At 39.3% G+C, this 19957-nt stretch overlaps 1 protein-coding gene across 1 annotated transcript in view; it reads right to left on the bottom strand.

Annotated features, from left to right (window-relative positions):
* KCTD3 (potassium channel tetramerization domain containing 3) overlaps positions 1-19957 on the bottom strand; it is a 237441-nt gene that overhangs the window by 59134 nt on the left and 158350 nt on the right. Inside the window, 4 exon segments of the mRNA XM_053712496.1 lie at positions 12920-13075; positions 13341-13511; positions 16720-16836; positions 18086-18173. Of these exon segments, the coding sequence (XP_053568471.1) occupies positions 12920-13075; positions 13341-13511; positions 16720-16836; positions 18086-18173 (532 nt within the window).

Raw genomic sequence — 19957 nt, 5'->3', positions numbered from 1 at the left:
ACCACAGGAACTGGAAAAACCTCTGCAGTAAAAACACGAGGTTTATAAACAGAATTTAAATGTTTACTAGTTTAGGTATCAAGAGGACTAGTTTCCTCAATATCCAAAGTAATCAACACCTCTTTAACAAGGAACAAATATATTCCATCCTAAAGAGAAAAGTAGATTTGTCAGTGTCAATATCTGAGGTACTATCTCCTGAATCAGAAAGATCCTCATCAGAGGAGGATAATACAGAATGTTGTCAGTCATTTGAAATTTCATCAACTTTATGAGAAGCTTTAAAATACCTTTTACGTTTATTAGAAAGCAAAATAGCAGACAAAGTCTTCTAAATTGCAATAAATTCTTTTATATTCACAGGGATATCATGTACATTAGATGTTGAAGGAACAACAGGCATTGTACTAGTACTGATGGATACACTCTCTGCATGTAAAAGCTTATCATAACTGTTACATATCACAGCTGGAGATATAATCTCAACTAACTTACACATAACAGATACACTTATCTTTGGTTAAACTGTTATCAGGCAGCAGGGTTCCAACAGTGGTTTCTGAGACAGGATCAGATTGAGACATCTTGCAAATTTAAGAGAAAAAAAACAACATATAAAGCAAAATTATCAATTTCCTTATATGGCAGTTTCAGGAATGGGGAAAACAAAAGCAAACAGCATAGCTCTCTGAGCATAGGGAAAAAAAAAAGCAAGAGGCATATAGGAAGTGGGGTTAAAATAATTAAATTATTTGGCAGCAAGTATGACACACAACGCAAAATAAAAAATTTTGACGCTAACAACATCCGGAAATGACGCAACTCGCGTCATGGCAGACGCAACCTTGTGCATGGAAACCTGGCTTCAACTAAGACGTCGGAAATGACGAATTTGCGACACCGAACATACCTTTGCGCCAAAAAAATTCTCGCGCCAAGAATGACAATAAATATCAGCATTTTGCGACCTCGCGAGCCTAATTTTGCCTGCGAATATTAAATGAAAAATAGTCAATTTAAAGAAAAAGACTATACCCCAGGTAAGAAAAAATAACTTGATAGTCTGCAAAAGGAAATATAAATAAACCTGACTCATGGCAAATATAAGTACAATACATATATTTAAAACTTTATAATAAAAAAAAGTGCCAAACCATAGCTGAGAGTGTCTTAAGTAATGAAAACATACTTACCGAAAGACACCCATCCACATATATCAGATAGCCAAAGCAGTACTGAAACAGTAACAGTAGAGGTAATGGAATATGAGAGTATATCGTCGATCTGAAAAGGGAGGTAGGAGATGAATCTCTACGACAGATAACAGAGAACCTTTGAAAAGATTTCCCGCGAGGAAAACCATAAAATCAATAGGCAATATTCTCTTCAAATCCCTCTGACATTCACTGTACTCTGAGAGGAATCGGGCTTCAAAATGCTGAGAAGCGCATATCACAGAAGAAAATCAAGCACAAACTTACTTCACCACCTCCATAGGGAGGCAAAGTTTGTAAAACTGAATTGTGGGTGTGGTGAGGGTGTGTTTATAGGCATTTTGAGGTTTGGGAAACTTTGCCCCTCCTGGTAGGATTGTATATCCCATACGTCACTAGCTCATGGACTCTTGCTAATTACATGAAAGAAATAACACAACCGTGCCTACACATGACAGATACACACTCCCTAGCTTGTCCTGGGACAAGCATCCTGACTGGCTGCTTAAAGTCTGAGGTGAGGTGTGAATATTTTAGGAAATTTGAGGTAAAATATCTTTCTTTTTTACATAGAGATGTTCAGCTGATATTTTATAGTCAGCTTTTTACAGCTATACTATATCACTTTCATGTGCTTCTACATTAGGGTATAAGGTCCCTTGAAGTAAAACACAATGGGCCACAAAACCTTTGTTTCAAAACCGTAACATACTTTAAAAGGGCATAAAACCCAACATTTTTTCTTTTATGATTCAGAAAGAACATTAATTTTTTTTTAAAAGTTATCAGTTACATCTATTATTCCAGTTTCTTGCAATACTTTGTTAAAGGAGCAGCAATGCACTATTGAAAGCTAGCTGAACACATGGTAAGCCAACGACAAGAGGTATTTAGCTGCAGCTAACAATCATCAGCAAGCTCCCAGTGTGCATTGCTGCTTCTGAGCTTAACTAGATATGCTTTTCAACAAGGGTTACTAAAAGAACAACGCAAATTAGACAAAATAACTAAAATTGGAAATTGTTTTAAACTAAAACGAAAAAACAATCCAGGAAGGTCCAGGCTCAAATAGACTGAAAGTAATAGAACCCAGATGCCAGTGAGAACTTAAAAAAAGTATTAATTTTATTGATGACCCTTAAAAATAGGCAGACTCCATACAAAAATAGGTGAGCAATAAAAACAAAGTCTGACCGGTTTCGGTCAATCAGACCGTAGTCATAGACATAAAATAATAGGTGTACACTATTTAAAACCACATCTCCCCTCCCATTGGAGGTTCCTGAATAATCGCTCCTATGTTTAACCCTAAGCTCCCAGGATAGAAGACCAAATTGTTAACAACATGATCAAATCCAATATCACAAGAAGTACATTACTAAATATCCCTGGTTATAGCATACATTACATAATATTCAAAAAAATTAATATATTTATTAATACACGGATGAACTAATCCAGTATCATATATGTTGAAAAAAGTTGTATAAATTAAACTTGGCAATTTATACACATGAAATAGCTTAAACATATGGTATATACAGGATACACTCAAAAACATAATGTTATATATGATACAATGAGTTAGATATGTGGTATACTGATAGGTGGAATGCTTTCCCAAAACATATTTAGACACTATTGAATCTCATATGTATAGTCTGAATGGGAGCCCTTAGGATGATATACCGAAACACCCCTAGAATAGACCCATAGTGTGCTTCTAAATGTGGGTCTTACACTAGTATGGAGATAGGAGAGTACACAACCTACAGGGCAATACATTCATTAGCACATGCTCATTAGCAACATGAAGTGAAGTCCCGGGCGTTAAGCTCCAGGACACCATCAACATTATCTGTGCCAATAGTTGATGATGTCAAACTCTGAATTGAATCCTCTAGGTAGCAGTCTGCCGAGCTTATAAATCAAGTATATCTCCTGCCTGGACAATATCTGGATTTTGTCCCCCCTCTTGGGGTTTGACTATCTGCTTCATAGCCTGCCACCTAAAGGACCCAAGATCTCCGCCATGAACTTCGAGGAAATGCTTTGACAGTGCTGAGACTGCCCTATCATTGGCAATATAAGAGAGGAGTCCCTAATATGGGTCCCCACCTTCATTGTAGTGCTCCCTACGTACTATCGGGAACATGCTGTACATTTCAAACAAGTACACCACATATTTGTTACCACATTTAACACATCCCTTTAGTTTCAAAGACCTCTGTTGTCGTTGCAAAAACAAATGTAGTGGATGTGTTGATGGGGTCACAAGATCTGCATGACCTTTTGCCACCTTGAATGTGCCCCTTAAAGTGCAACCATGAGCTCTTCCGTTACCTATTCCCTGCGACATGCTAGGAGATAACTTTTGTATACAAAGTTGCATCCATCATTAATGACATCACGCAACAATGTATCACCCACCTAGGATAGGCAAGTTCTTTCTAATAACGTTGTACACCTGATAGTACTGTTAGAATAAGCTGTAACTAGAGTAGGTTTAGCAGTAAGACCTCTTATTTCATTCTTGTTTTTGGACTCAAACAACTGAATTCTATCCATTTGACTCACTTCCCTATACGTTCTCTTCACCAATTTTATTGGAGATACATTACTGAGATCCTCACTCTCTCTATGGAAGTCTCCATCCATAGTGCAGTTGTGTCTAACCCGCATAAACTGACCTTTTTGCAATCCCCTTAAAAACATGCCCAGGATGACTACTACGAGCATAGCAAAAGGGAGTTCCCTGAAATGGGCTTCCTATAGAGAGTTGAGAGTATCCTCATAGACTGACAATCAGAAGTTAAAGTAACATCCAAATAATGGATAGATGTTTTGTGCCACTCAAAACTGAATATCAGCCCAACTTAGTTATTATTCAAGTCTTGGGCTTGATCAGAAGACCAGATGATCAACATATCATCTATAAATCTCATGTATTAGATGATGTATTGAGAGAAACCATTGTAATCTCCATAGACGAGGAACCGCTCCCACCACCCCATGAAAAGGTTAGCATAGGAGGTTGCAATTTTGGCCCCCATCGCGGTTCTACGTCTCTGGATATAGCAAACATCTGAAAATTTTAAAAAAAAGTTATGGTGCAACTGAAACTCAATAGCTTTAACAACAAAATCCTTGTGGTCCCGTAGCTGGGCAAGCATTGGACCAAAGGCTGAAGAAATTGGTCCACCCATTTGGAAAGTGGCTCTATAAGAGAACCAATACCAGCCACTATGGGTCTACCCTGTACATTGATGAGGATGTTGTGAACCTTAGGAAAATGGTGGAAGATGGGCATCACAGGGCTGTCTACCATAAGACAGTCAAAAGTTTGTTTGTTTATCTATGATGCCCATCTCCAAACCATCATCCAACAGGTCACCCAGTAGATCTTTATAATGTAACGTAAGATCTCGCGACAATGTTGTATATGCCTTTGGGTTCACTCAATTGTCTCAAGGCCTCATCAATGTAAACACTTATCTAGAGACAACTATGCTGCCGCCCTTGTCGGATTGTCTAAAAACAATTTGCTTGTTATTTTGAAGCTCAGTAATAGCATCCCTTTCCCTTCCTCGACAGGTTAGAGGCTTTTCCAGCTTGGGATTTAGAGAGAAGAGTAAGATCCTCCACAACCTCTCTTGTGGAATACCTCCAAGCTTTTTCCTCTAGCCTGTAGAGGATAGAAATTAGAATATGACTTACATTTATTATGACACATTTCCACTAGTAACTGGGGGCACATGCTCCTTCCTCCATAGGGGGACAAATCTTCTAAATTAGTGAGGGGTACAGATATCTACAAAAGAATATCATCAAGATTTGACACTAATTGTACCACATTGGTACCTATCCCCACACTAGAGTCAGTACCTGAGAAAAACTGCACTCTGGATGGAGACTTCCATAGAGAGAGTGAGGATCTTAGTAAACGTCTAAAGGCCAGGTAATATCCCAATAAATCGGTAAAGAGAGCGCATAGGGAAGTGAGTCAAATGGATCGAGTCCAAAAACAAGAATGAAACAAGAGGTCTTACTGCTAAGGCTAAACCTACTCTATTTACAGCTTATTCTAATCAGTACCATCAGGTGTGCAACGTTATTAGAAAGAACTTGCCTATCTTGCAAGGTGATACATTGTTGCGTGATGTCATTAATGATGGATGCAACTTTGTATACAAGAGAAATCTGACTCTAGGAAATCTGTTATCTCCTAGCATGCTCAGGGAAGAGGAATGGAAGAGCTCATGGCTGCACTTTAAGGGCACATTCAAGTGTGGCAAAAGGTCATGCAGATCTTTTGACCACATCAACACATCTACTACATTTGTTTCAGCAATGACAAACTAAAGGATGTGTTAAATGTGGTAACAAATACGTGGTGTACTTGGTTGAATGTACAGCATGTTCCCGACAGTACCTAGGGAGAACTACAAGGGAGGTGGAGACCCGTATTAAAGAACACCTCTCTTATATTACCAATGATAGGGCAGTCTCAGCACTATTAATGCATTTCCTCTAAGTTCATGGCGGAGATCTTGGGTCCTTTAGGTGGCAGGCTATTGAGCAGATAGTCAAACCCCTGGGGGGGGGGACAAGTTCCAGATACTGTCCAGGCAGGAGATATACTGGATTTATAAGCTCGGCAGCCTGCTACCTAGAGGATTCAATTCGGAGTTTGACATCATCAACTATTGGCACAGATAATGTTGATGATGTCTGGAGCTTAACGCCCAGGACTTTACTTAATGTGCTAATGAGTATGTGACAATTAATTTATTGCCCCTGTAGGTTGTGTACTCTCCTATCTTCATACTGATGTAGGACCCACAGACTTTGGTTTTTATTGCTCACCTATTCTTGTATGGAGTCTGCCTATTTTAATGGATCTTCAATAAAATTATTATTTTTTGAGCTCTCACTGCATCTGGATTCTATTACTTTCAGTCTATTTGAGCCTGAACCTTCCTGGGTTGTTTTTTGTTATACTTTGTGGAGTACTGGGACTCCATTCCCTTTGCATGATCTGGTGCAGGAAGAGAGAGGGGCCGTCTTTGCTATCGTGGAGCCTGGAGGAGGGGCCTTTTGTATTCAACCTAGAGCGGAGCCGAACGGAGTGTGTGTGTGTAAGCTGCAGGTGTAAGATGAGGACACGCTACAGTGGAGCAAGGGCACTATCAAGACGATTCACTGACTGAGTTACTAAAGCACACATGAGTTACGGTAATCACAGCTATACACTGTTACCTTGATCTCATGGAAGAGGCATGACCGGCTGAAAAAGGGTTCATTTACCGCTGTCAGCGGATCCCTGATTCTGAAAGCTGCTATGGTCCGTGGCCTTAATTGAGAGAATATTTATATGTGATCAACGATCATTTATTGCGCTTGTGGGGTGTTATCTGGATACTCTTATGTGTGTCTTTCATACTTTTGCCCCTACAACCGACATGGTCTGTTCTCTACGTGCTCACACACACACTACCTGTTGCGAATGTAACAGCTTCCAGCTCTATACAAGGCTTACTTAGCACTGAACTTTGCTTTAGTCTGTTTTCTTGTTTTAAACTACATGGTCTATCAGAATCATGAAAGAAAAAAATTGGGTTTCGTGTGACTTTTAAATATAAATTTTTCTATTTTCTCTATATTTATAAAAAAAACATAATTTATGCTTACCTGATAAATTCCTTTCTCCTGTAGTGTAGTCAGTCCACGGGTCCATCATTACTTCTGGGATATTAACTCCTCCCCAACAGGAAGTGCAAGAGGATCACCCAAGCAGAGCTGCTATATAGCTCCTCCCCCCTACGTCACACCCAGTCATTCGACCGAGAACCAAACGAGAAAGGAGAAACTATAGGGTGCAGTGGTGACTGGAGTATAATTTAAAATTTTAGACCTGCCATAAAAAACAGGGCGGGCCGTGGACTGACTACACTACAGGAGAAAGGAATTTATCAGGTAAGCATAAATTATGTTTTCTCCTGTTAAGTGTAGTCAGTCCACGGGTCATCATTACTTCTGGGATACCAATACCAAAGCTAAAGTACACGGATGACGGGAGGACAGGCAGGATCTTTATACGGAAGGGACCACTGCCTGAAGAACCTTTCTCCCAAAAACAGCCTCCGAAGAAGCAAAAGTGTCAAATTTGTAAAATTTGGAAAAAGTATGAAGAGAAGACCAAGTTGCAGCCTTGCAAATCTGTTCAACAGATGCCTCATTCTTAAAGGCCCAAGTGGAAGCCACAGCTCTGGTGGAATGAGCTGTAATTCTTTCAGGAGGGCTGCTGTCCAGCAGTCTCATAGGCTAAACGTATTATGCTACGAAGCCAAAAAGAGAGAGAGGTAGCAGAAGCTTTTTGACCTCTCCTCTGTCCAGAATAACGACAAACAGGGAAGAAGTTTGGCGAAAATCTTTAGTTGCCTGTAAATAAAATTTCAGGGCACGAACTACATCCAGATTGTGTAGAAGTCGTTCCTTCTTTGAAGAAGGGTTAGGACACAATGACGGAACAACAATCTCCTGATTGATATTCCTATTAGTGACTACCTTAGGTAAGAACCCAGGTTTAGTACGCAGAACTACCTTGTCTGAAAAATCAGATAAGGAGAATCACAATGTAAGGCCGATAACTCAGAGACTCTTCGAGCCGAGGAAATAGCCATTAAAAACAGAACTTTCCAAGATAACAATTTAATATCAATGGAATGAAGGGGTTTCAAACGAACACCCTGTAAAAACGTTAAGAACTAAATTTAAGCTCCATGGTGGAGCAACAGTTTAACTACAGGCTTAATCTGGCCAAAGCCTGACAAAAAGCCTGAACGTCTGGAACCTCTGACAGACGTTTGTGTAAAAGAATGGACAGAGCTGAGATCTGTCCCTTTAAGGAACTAGCAGATAAACCCTTTTCTAAACCTTCTTGTAGAAAAGACAATATCCTAGGAATCCTAACCTTACTCCATGAGTAACTCTTGGATTCGCACCAATGTAAGTATTTACGCCATATTTTATGGTAAATCTTTCTGGTAACAGGTTTCCTAGCCTGTATTAAGGTATCAATTACTGACTCCGAAAATCCACGTTTTGATAAAATCAGAGCGTTCAATTTCCAAGCAGTCAGCCTTCAGAGAAAGTTAGATTTTGATGTTTGAAGGGACCCTGAATTAGAAGGTCCTGTCTCAGAGGCAGAGACCAAGGTGGACAGGATGACATGTCCACTAGATCTGCATACCAGGTCCTGCGTGGCCACGCAGGCGCTATTAGAATCACCGATGCTCTCTCCTGTTTGATCCTGGCAATCAATCGAGGGAGCATCGGGAAGGGTGGAAACACATAGGCCATCCCGAAGGTCCAAGGTGCTATCAAAGCATCTACCAGGACCGCTCCCGGGTCCCTCGACCTGGACCCGTAACAAGGAAGCTTGGCGTTCTGGCGAGACGCCATGAGATCTATCTCTGGTTTGCCCCAACGTCGAAGTATTTGGGCAAAGACCTCCGAATGAAGTTCCCACTCCCCCGGATGAAAAGTCTTGACGACTAGGAAATCCGCCTCCCAGTTCTCCACTCCTGGAATGTGGATCGCTGACAGGTGGCAAGAGTGAGACTCTGCCCAGCGAATTATCTTTGATACTTCCATCATCGCTAGGGAGCTTCTTGTCCCTCCTTGATGGTTGATGTAAGCTACAGTCGTGATGTTGTCCGACTGAAACCTGATGAACCCCCGAGTTGTTAACTGAGGCCAAGCCAGAAGGGCATTGAGAACTGCTCTCAATTCCAGAATGTTTATTGGAAGGAGACTCTCCTCCTGAGTCCATGATCCCTGAGCCTTCAGGGAATTCCAGACAGCGCCCCAACCTAGTAGGCTGGCGTCTGTTGTTACAATTGTCCAATCTGGCCTGCTGAATGGCATCCCCCTGGACAGATGTGGCCGAGAAAGCCACCATAGAAGAGAATTTCTGGTCTCTTGATCCAGATTCAGAGTAGGGGACAAATCTGAGTAATCCCCATTCCACTGACTTAGCATGCACACTTGCAGCGGTCTGAGATGTATGCGTGCAAAGGGTACTATGTCCATTGCCGCTACCATTAAGCCGATTACCTCCATGCATTGAGCCACTGACGGGTGTTGAATGGAATGAAGGACACGGCAAGCATTTTGAAGCTTTGTTAACCTGTCCTCTGTCAGGTAGATCTTCATTTCTACAGAATCTATAAGAGTCCCCAAGAAGGGAACTCTTGTGAGTGGAAAGAGAGAACTCTTCTCTTCGTTCACCTTCCACCCATGCGACCTTAGAAATGCCAGTACTAACTCTGTATGAGACTTGGCAGTTTGAAAGCTTGACGCTTGTATCAGAATGTCGTCTAGGTACGGAGCCACCGAAATTCCTCGCGGTCTTAGTACCGCCAGAAGAGCGCCCAGAACCTTTGTGAAGATTCTTGGAGCCGTAGCCAATCCGAATGGAAGAGCTACAAACTGGTAATGCCTGTCTAGGAAGGCAAACCTTAGATACCGGTAATGATCTTTGTGAATCGGTATGTGAAGGTAAGCGTCCTTTAAATCCACTGTGGTCATGTACTGACCCTTTTGGATCATGGATAAGATTGTCCGAATAGTTTCCATTTTGAACGATGGAACTCTTAGGAATTTGTTTAGGATCTTTAAATCCAAGATTGGTCTGAAGGTTCCTTCTTTCTTGGGAACCACAAACAGATTTGAGTAAAACCCCTGTCCGTGCTCCGACCGCGGGAACCGGATGGATCACTCCCATTAGTAAAAAATCTTGTACACAGCGTAGAAACGCCTCTTTCTTTAACTGGTTTGTTGACAACCTTGAAAGATGAAATCTCCCTTTGGGGGAGAGATTTTGAAGTCCAGAAGATATCCCTGAGATATGATCTCTAACGCCCAGGGATCCTGGACATCTCTTGCCCAAGCCTGGGCGAAGAGAGAAAGTCTGCCCCCCACTAGATCCGTTCCCGGATAGGGGGCCCTCAATTCATGCTGTCTTAGGGCAGCAGCAGGTTTTCTGGCCTGCTTGCCCTTGTTCCAGGACTGGTTAGGTTTCCAGCCTTGTCTGTAGCGAGCAACAGCTCCTTCCTGTTTTGGTGCAGAGGAGGGTTGATGCTGCTAATGCCTTGAAGTTACGAAAGGCACGAAAATTAGACTGTCTAGCCCTAGTTTGGCTCTGTCTTGAGGCAGGGGCATGGCCTTTACCTCCTGTAATGTCAGCGATAATTTCTTTCAAACCGGGCCCGAATAAGGTCTGCCCTTTGAAAGGTATGTTAAGTAATTTAGATTTAGAAGTAACATCAGCTGACCAGGATTTTAGCCACAGTGCTCTACGTGCCTGAATGGCGAATCCGGAATTCTTAGCCGTAAGTTTAGTTAAATGTACTACGGCATCTGAAATAAATGAATTAGCTAGCTTAAGGGTTTTAAGCTTATTTGAAATCTCATCTATAGTTATTGAGTCTAGAGTGTCTTCCAGAGACTCGGACCAAAATGCGGCCGCAGCCGTGACAGACGCAATACATGCAAGGGGTTGCAATATAAAACCTTGTTGAACAAACATTTCTTAAGGTAACCCTCTAATTTTTTATCCATTGGATCTGAAAAGGCACAGCTATCCTCCACCGGGATAGTGGTACGCTTAGCCAGAGTAGAAACCGCTCCCTCCACCTTAGGGACCATCTGCCATAAGTCCCGAGTGGTGGCGTCTATTGGAAACATTTTCTAAATACAGGAGGGGGGAAAAGGGTACACCGGGCCTATCCCACTCCTTAGTAATTATCTCTGTAAGCCTTTTAGGGTATAGGAAATACGTCAGTACTCGCTGGTACCAGCATAGTATCTATCTAGCCTACATAATTTCTCTGGGATTGCAACGGTGTTACAATCATTCAGAGCTGCTAATACCTCCCCTAGCAGTACACGGAGGTTTTCTAGTTTAAATTTAAAATTTGAAATGTCTGAATCCACTCTATTTGGATCAGATCCGTCACCTGCAGATTGAAGCTCTCCGTCCTCATGTTCTGCAAATTGTGACGCAGTATCTGACATGGCTCTATTATTATCAGCGCACTCTGTTCTCACCCCAGAGTGGTCTCGCTTACCTCTAAATTCTGGTAATCTAGACAAAACTTCATTCATAACATTAGCCATGTCCTGTAGTGTGATTTGTAATGGCCGCCCTGAAGTACTCGGCGTTACAATATCACGCACCTCCCGAGCGGGAGATGCAGGTACTGACACGTGAGGCAAGTTAGTCGGCATAACTTCCCCCCCGTTGTTTGGTGAATGATGTTCAATTTGTACAGATTGACTTTTATTTAAAGTAGCATCAATGCAATTAGTACATAAATTTCTATTGGGCTCCACTTTGGCTTTTGCACATATAGCACAGAGATATTCCTCTGAGTCAGACATGTTTAACAAACTAGCAATTAAACTAGCAAGCTTGGAAATACTTTTCAACTCAATTTACAAGTAATATGAAAAACGTACTGTGCCTTTAAGAAGAACAGAAAAAAACTATAAATTTAGCAAAGGATTGCCCCCATTAGCAATGGATAACTAACCCTTATAGCAGAAAAAAATGTACAAAATAAAAACGTTTTTTATCACAGTCAAAGCACAATCTCACAGGTCTGCTGTGAGTGATTACCTCCCTCAGAATAATTTTTGAAGACCCTTGAGCTCTGTAGAGACGATCCGGATCATGCAGGGAGAGAAACAGACTTGTGACTGAATTTCTGATGCGTAGCAAAAGCGCCAAAATAGGCCCCTCCCCCTCAGACACAACAGTGAGGGAAGTTCAGTAAACTGTCTTAAATTAAAATAAACGACAGCCAAGTGGAAAAACAGTGCCCAAAAACAATTTTTCACCCAGTACCTCAGATAATTAAACGATTTAACATGCCAGCAAAAACGTTTATAATCAAATAATGTGAAATGTCATTAAAAGCCTGCTGCTAGTCGTTCCCACTGCAAGTTAGGCTAAAAGTTATATGCATATAGTATTATCCCAGTGAAGTGCCATTCCCCAGAATACTGAAGTGTAAACATATATACATAACAGCCTGATACCAGTTGCTACTACTGCATTTAAGGCTGAACTTACATTATATCGGTATAGGCAGTATTTTCTCAGTCAATTCCATTCCTCAGAAAATAATATACTGCAACATACCTCTTTGCAGGTGAACCTACCCGCTGTCCCCTGATCTGAAGTTTACCTCACTCCTCAGAATGGCCGAGAACAGCAAAATGAATCTTAGCTACGCCGGCTAAAATCATCCCAAAAACTCAGGTAGATTCTTCTTCAAATTCTACCTGAGAAGGAACAACACACTCCGGTGCTGTTTTAAAAATAACAAACTTTTGATTGAAGATATAAAAACTAAGTATAATCACCACAGTCCTCTCACACATCCTATCTATTAGTTGGGTGCAAGAGAATGACTGGGTGTGACGTAGGGGGGAGGAGCTATATAGCAGCTCTGCTTGGGTGATCCTCTTGCACTTCCTGTTGGGGAGGAGTTAATATCCCAGAAGTAATGATGACCCGTGGACTGACTACACTTAACAGGAGAAATATTTTTATATAATATAATATATGCAAACAACAATATCCTTTCATCTTGCTTAGAATTTTGAAATGTTAAATATTGTTACTTAAAGGTTACCAATGTCATTTCCAGACGAATAACTGCCATGGCTTTCGGTTTCTTCCAAGGACAATATTTTGAATGACGCAAGAGGAGTCGAACCTGGCTGTGTGGAAATCATTCCTCTGAATCGAGTCACCGTCCATGTGCGTACATGGTTGTTATCAGCACAAACTGGAAAGTTATTAAGAAATATATTAAAAACAAAAAAAACACTATATATGATCCTAAAAATGCTATGGTCTCACAGTACACACTAGAGACAAACATGGTGACAGTTTCTTTGGAAATTGCGCTAAAAACTAAGATTGCTTTGTTTTGTTGAAACACATTTTTTTATATAGTTAAATTAATGCAAATGTATCTTTTAGAAACTATTTGAGGTCTAAATAAAATGTTGCTTTGGACAGAGAAATAAAAAAAAATCCTTTTGTATTACCAGACACAAGATGTTTTTCAGACAGCATAATCTTTGTAACAGGACTTCGATGAACTGTGAAAGTCTGAAACAGCTGAGGGCCGGAGCCAACTGTCTCAGGGTGCTGTACAATAACCCTCACGGCTCCAGAACTTGTGCCATAAGCAATCTCAATCCAATTCCCGCTCACACCTGGAAAGAACAAAATATGAGTCTGAACTATGTTCATAGAAATAGAAATCAGTACATATGCCTAGACTAGGGGGTCGATTCTATAAAATTCACAAGTCTAGACGTGATTTTCCACAACACTCGCACTCCGTTGCAAACTTTTATGTAACAGAGAACTCTCATTATTTCTATGGGAGATATATTATCGCCACTTGCAGGGGCAGACCCTTTTTTTTTTTTTAATAGAATTCCATGAGGGCTATCTCTGCGAGTGACGAGATGTCCCCCATAGAAATAATAAGAGCTCTGTTACATAAAAGTTTGCAACGGAGTGCGAAGTACAGAGGAGAGCCTGTCATGTGTTTAAACAAATCAAATTACACTGTTTTCAGTGCACTGTCCCTAAAATTCACTGTTATTTTCATATGCATAGGTTTTACTTTCAGAGTAATTAGTGTTTTAAGTATTTTGCTAAAAGCTCACCCCCTTTTAAGTTGGGAGATAAAACGGTGAGATCTGTAGGGCGGAAATGTTTACATAATTACACTGGGTTTTTAGAGACAAATTTCACACAAGCTGATTGAACGCCCATGTTCAGCCTACTTTACTAATAATTGACAACTACACTTTGTATTTTGTACTTAAGCAATCAATATGATTTATTCCTGTGTAATTTAAATACAAATTTTACATTATTGATAAAATACAGTTTTTGGTGAGCAATTCTGTTACGATTTTTGATGCACCTTAATATATTATCTCCTCCCCATACGAAAATGCAGTATACACCCCTTAGCGAGACACCCTGTTTTCAGGGTAAAAAGTGGCTTTAGATCATTCTGTTATGGAAATAGAAGGACTTGTGATCATTCTTATAGAATCTCATCAGGGCAGAGACCTTTTAGGGTTCGGTGCCTTAGTGCCAGATGTAAAGTCAGAGGTCTGACATGAGCGGTTTTATGCTTAAAATTAATTTTCTTTTCCTGGGCCTCTTTCTTCCGCAATGTTGCTAATAGTGGTAAGATAGTGTATTTCTGCATGCCCCAAGAGTGGGGCAGTGCAGAAATAGATATGCAGAGAGACCGATGCAGAGAGAGACCCACTCTGTGTCCCTCTCTGCATCGGATAGCGGTGGTTTTGATAGCTGGAGGGGGGAGGGAGGGGCGGGAACCGGTAGGACCGTTACACTCCAGAAAAGAAAAATCAATCCTGAGAGCGGGAGGGAAAAAGAGGGAGAGGGGGGTCCCTAGAGAGGAGAGGGAGAATAGAGGGAAGTGGAAAAGATTGCTTGGAGGGGGGTAAATGAGGGGGGCAGCTACAATACAGATTTTTTTTTAAATGTAAATAAAGAGATGCATAGATAGAAAACTAGGTACTGACAGGCAGCTGCCAGTACCTAAGAAAGCGAACACTAGTTAGCGGGGGGAGGGTTAGAAGGCTTTTTGGGAGGGATCAGGGAGGTGGGAAGGTAAGGGCGTAATCCTACACTGGAGAAAAAAAATAATAAAAAAATAAAGTTTAAAAAGAAATAAAAACTTCACATTGGCAGACTGTCTGCCAGTATCTAAGATGGTAGTGAACAGTGGCGGGTGAGGGAGGGAAGAGAGCTGTTTAGAAAAGATCAGGTAGGGATCAGGGGGTGGGAGGGTGACCTCTGCTCTATAGTTAATATTAACCTTACAAGCTACCTGATTAACCCCTTAACTGCCAGGAATTTCATGTGTGTGGTGCGCAGCTGCAATTAGTAGCCATCTAATTACCAAAAAGCAATGGCAAAGCCATGCATATCTGCTATTTCTGAACAAAGGGAAGCTTTTACATCCATTTGTGCTATGACTGCACAAGCCGTTTGTAAATAATTTCAGTGAAAACCCCAAAGTTTGTGAAAAAGTAAAATATTTTTTAATATGATTGCATTTTACAGTGGGTTGGGTTGTGTACTAAAAAAAATAAATATATAGTTTTAAATCGGTAAATAAAAAAAACAAGGCTCTATTTCTGTTTACATGGAGTGATGGCAAAAATGCTAAAACAAATCTCTGGTCTTTTGGGCAAGTTTTTGACTGAAATGTCTGGTCCTTTAGGGGTTAAAATATAAAAATGTTTAGCAATTTTAAAATTACTAAAATGCATTTTCTTACATAGTTTATGAATGATCAATAAATAAAAATGATAAATAGCCATATTACAAGTGGTATGCTAATTGTTGTTATTCTTTTTTTGCTCTTGAGCGCTTACTGCACTCAAGTAAAAAAATTAGCACAACCGGATTACCACGGGTATTACAAGCTGAAAGTAAAAGGTTAGTCCTTTAGCGAAAAACTCTGTCCTGCTAACTTCAGGACTTTGGATATTGCAACACTGCGAACGCCTTCCCCCCATAAGCTTCTATGGGGTGCGATGAAGAAAGCCTTCTCAGTTATCGCTCTTGCTCTTACCCAAAACTGTGCTAGATCAACTGAGCTTAAGGTGCGTAAGGAATACTTAACATTCTTTATATATATATATATATATATATCCAGAGATTTAGATATCAAAATAACAAGAGTTTTGCATTGAGCAATGATACTTTTTTATTGGACTAACTATACATTTATAAGATGACAAGCTTTATGAAGAATGTCAGATTTGAAAAAGGAAGACATTCTTCCGAAAGCTTGTCAACTTATAAATGTATAGATAGTCCAATAAAAAAGTATCATTGCTCAATGCAATACTCTTGATATTTTGATATCTAAATCTCTGGACTAACACGGCTACTCCAATCAAAATATATATAACCCTTTTAAAAAGTTGATCACTATTTAAATGATATTTAAAAAACAAAGTGTATATATGAGTGTAAAGGTTTATTTTGATATTTTTTTTTAACCCTTACACTTTACTTCAGGTCTCAAGTTGCGCTAAATATTCTTGCGCTCGAGTGCGACTTATAACCTTCAACTTTTATACCATGGATTTCTAATATCAAGTTGAGCGTTGTTAGTGTGGTCATGGGATACTGCTTATCTTGTCCTGCACTACCCTTAGCACGCCACTTCCAGCCCAACCGCTATCAGCATCACCATTTTCTTTTAGCAAGCATCACATATACTGTATTAATGCTCCAATCTCTTCTTAATAAAACAAATGTTAAGAACAATAACAACATGTAATCAAGCAAGTCATTTTTTCCGTTTAATTCGAGTAGAGTATGGGAATTGCATTAATAAGGTTTATGGTAACTTACTCGTTTTGGGGGTGAGGTAGACACTCAGAGCAGTGATGGCGTCATTGGATGGATCATGATAAAGTTCTGTCACCAAAAGGTCATTGTCCTTCATGCGCAAAGGAAATTTTTGCATGTCTAAAGAAAATAAATAATAAGAATATAAACTTTTTAATGTGATAGAGACAACAAATCAAATAAATAAGTAAAACATGCCCCTAACGAATCAATAAAAAGCCGATTCCAGAAATCCTCATGTTCGGGTTACTTATGTCTAAAGGGCATTCTACTGTAACAGTAAAAAGCTCCAGCTAAAGCATTTTATAATTGAACAATTGCTTGTCTCAAACTAGGTATTGAACAAATTGTTAAATATGTGCATAACTTGCACTCCAGAGACGATCCTGAGCAAAACAAGCCATTTCTATTTTACATAAGGAATACCGACTTGATGAAATAAAGAGATAGTAAAGTCCAAATTAAACGTTCACATTTCAGATAGGGCATGTCATTTTAAACAACTTTCTAATTTACTTTTATCATCAAATTTGCTCTGTTCTTTTTGTATTCTTAGTTGAAAGCTAAACCTAGGAAGGCTCATATGCTAATTTCTAAGTCCTTTGAAGGCTGCCTCTTATCTGAATGCATTTTACAGCTTTCCACAGCTAGAGGGTGTTAGTAGTTCATGTGTTTCATATAAATAATATTGAGCTCACGCACGTGGAGTTATTTAAGAGTAAGCACTAATTGCCTAAAATGCAAGTTTGTCAAAAGATCGGAGATAAGGAGGCAGACAGCAGAGGCTTAAATACAAGGTAATTACAGAGGTAAAAAGTATATTTCTATAACAGTGTTGGTTATGCAAAACTGGGAAATAGTAAATAAAGGAATTATCTATATTTTTAAACAATAACATTTTTGGTGTTTACTATCTTTTTAAAGATATCTAGTAGAAATTTAGCTTTTTTTTTCCATTTAAAAAGGATACATATTATACACTTTCCACACCAAAAAAAACATAAAGGCAGAGGTTTCTCAAAAGCCAAATAAATGTAAACACAACAAATGTTACAATACTAACGGACATCAGCTGAGCTATTAACACCAAAGATAGTTAGTGGAACTGCGGAAATAGTTGTCACTTTACAAATAAATGAAGAGAACAATAATAATAATAATAATAACAATAATAATAATAATGATGATGATGATAATAATGGGAACCTGACATTTGCCAATAGTGACAACTTGCGTTGTGACAGGGTCATGGTGAATTTTCATAATTACAGGACAATTTATTTAGGCTTTATACCTTCTAGACATTAATACAGAGATTACAAAGAGTTAGTGCTTTAAATTATATATTCACCAAATTACTTTTTCTCACCTATATAATAAATTGATCCATTGTTACATCCTAAGAGAAGAAATGACCCAGCTGTGTCATAACTTGTAATGGGAACAACATCTTGAACCTGAGAAGAAAAGTAGGATTACTATTTATGTGACTCGGCATGGAAAACAGCATCAAATAATCATGTGAGACAATCTATACCCAACTATGTTAAAAGGGACAGTCTAGTCAAAATTAAACTTTCATGATTCATATAGGGTATGCAGTTTTTAACTTTCCAATTTACTTTTATCAAATTTGCTTTGTTCTCTTGGTATTCTTAGTTGAAAGCTAAACCTAGGTAGGCTTATATGCTAATTTCAACGCCCTTGAAGGCCGCTTTTTATCTGAACGCATTTTCACAGCTGGAGAGCATTAGTTCATGTGTGCTATATAGATAACATTGTGCTCACATCCGTGGAGTTACCTTGGAGTCAGCACTGATTGGCTAAAATGCAAGTCTGTCAAAAGAACTGATATAAGGGGGCAGTCTGCAGAGGCATAGATAAAAAGTAATCACAGAGGTAAAACGTGTATTAATATAACTGTGTTGGTTATGCAAAACTGGGGATTGGGTAATAAAGGGATTATCTATGTTTTAAACAATAACAATTCTGGAGTAAACTGTCCCTTAAAAATATATATTTTTGGAGATAGTGGGTAAGATTATTGAGACAATAACGGAGAGAGCATGAGACACGGCACAAAAAGACGGAAGAGCTTACGTAAAGAGTGCCAATAAATCTCAAACAGAGATAGCAGAAGATACAAGACCCTTGAAGTACACATAAATAAAACATTAAGGGATGAGTCAGAGATGAGCAGAACAGACGCTGCAAAGAAAGACTTAATAAAAAATAAAATCCTGTGAAACCGCTTGTAAGAATTTTTGCCTATCTCAAGTTGTAGTTTACTATTAACCCACTACTGTAGTTTAAACTAGGGTTTCACCGATACCGATACTAGTATCGGTATCGGTACCGATACCAAGTATTTGCATGAGTACTTGTACTCGTGCAAATGCACCGATACTTATACCGATACCTCCACTTCCTACCCATATGCTATCTTGTGGCGTTTTTTCAAACTGCATGTTCCCATTTAATTTTAAGCTGAAGTGGAGACTAAACTAAAAATTGTTTACTACTGTTCTGCCAATACAAATTGCTATTATTTGTATTATTGTAGGAGAGATCACTGTACCTCGTTCTGGCAAACCTCTGAAGTACTGGTCAGTTAATAAACTGAGATTTCCAGCTCTGGCTAAAATGGTCCAAAAATATCTTTCTGCCCCATGCAGTAGTGTGGAAAGTGAAAGACTGTTCAACTTAGAGTCAAACCTCCTTACTGATAGCAAAAACAGACTTATAGCTGAACATGCAGAGAGGCTTCTGTTCTGTTCCTTAAAAAGAACTTGCCACTAACTTTTGAAAAATTATTCTAATTGCTAAATTGCCTTTTTTACTGCTAGTTCTCATCTTGCACAATGATGTTCAAAACATACTGTACTCTGAGGAACATCCATAGGTTAGCATATATAATTGCAGGAAGAGTACTCATGGCAAAAATTAAGTTAATTCCAATGAGCACTCATCCTGCAATTATAGGACTAGATTTAGATTACATTTGATTGGTAAGCTTTATCAATGCTTTGTTCACATTTCCAACTCCATAGACTTTAACATAGCATTGGTAAAACTTACCAGTCAAATGTAATTTAGCCCATAGTGTTGTTCCCCATGAGTAAACAGTGCACTGTTCTATTTTTACTATTTTTCTATTTTTTACTGTATTGCACTTTTGGTTGGTTGTGATTTTATATTTGTTATTTGTTGTTATTATTAATATATTTTATTGTAATATTTT

The sequence above is a fragment of the Bombina bombina genome, chromosome 4 (genome assembly GCF_027579735.1).
Source record: "Bombina bombina isolate aBomBom1 chromosome 4, aBomBom1.pri, whole genome shotgun sequence".
Classification (NCBI taxonomy): domain Eukaryota; kingdom Metazoa; phylum Chordata; class Amphibia; order Anura; family Bombinatoridae; genus Bombina; species Bombina bombina.
Note: the sequence above shows the minus strand (reverse complement) of the source record. Positions and strands in the feature narration are given on the sequence as shown.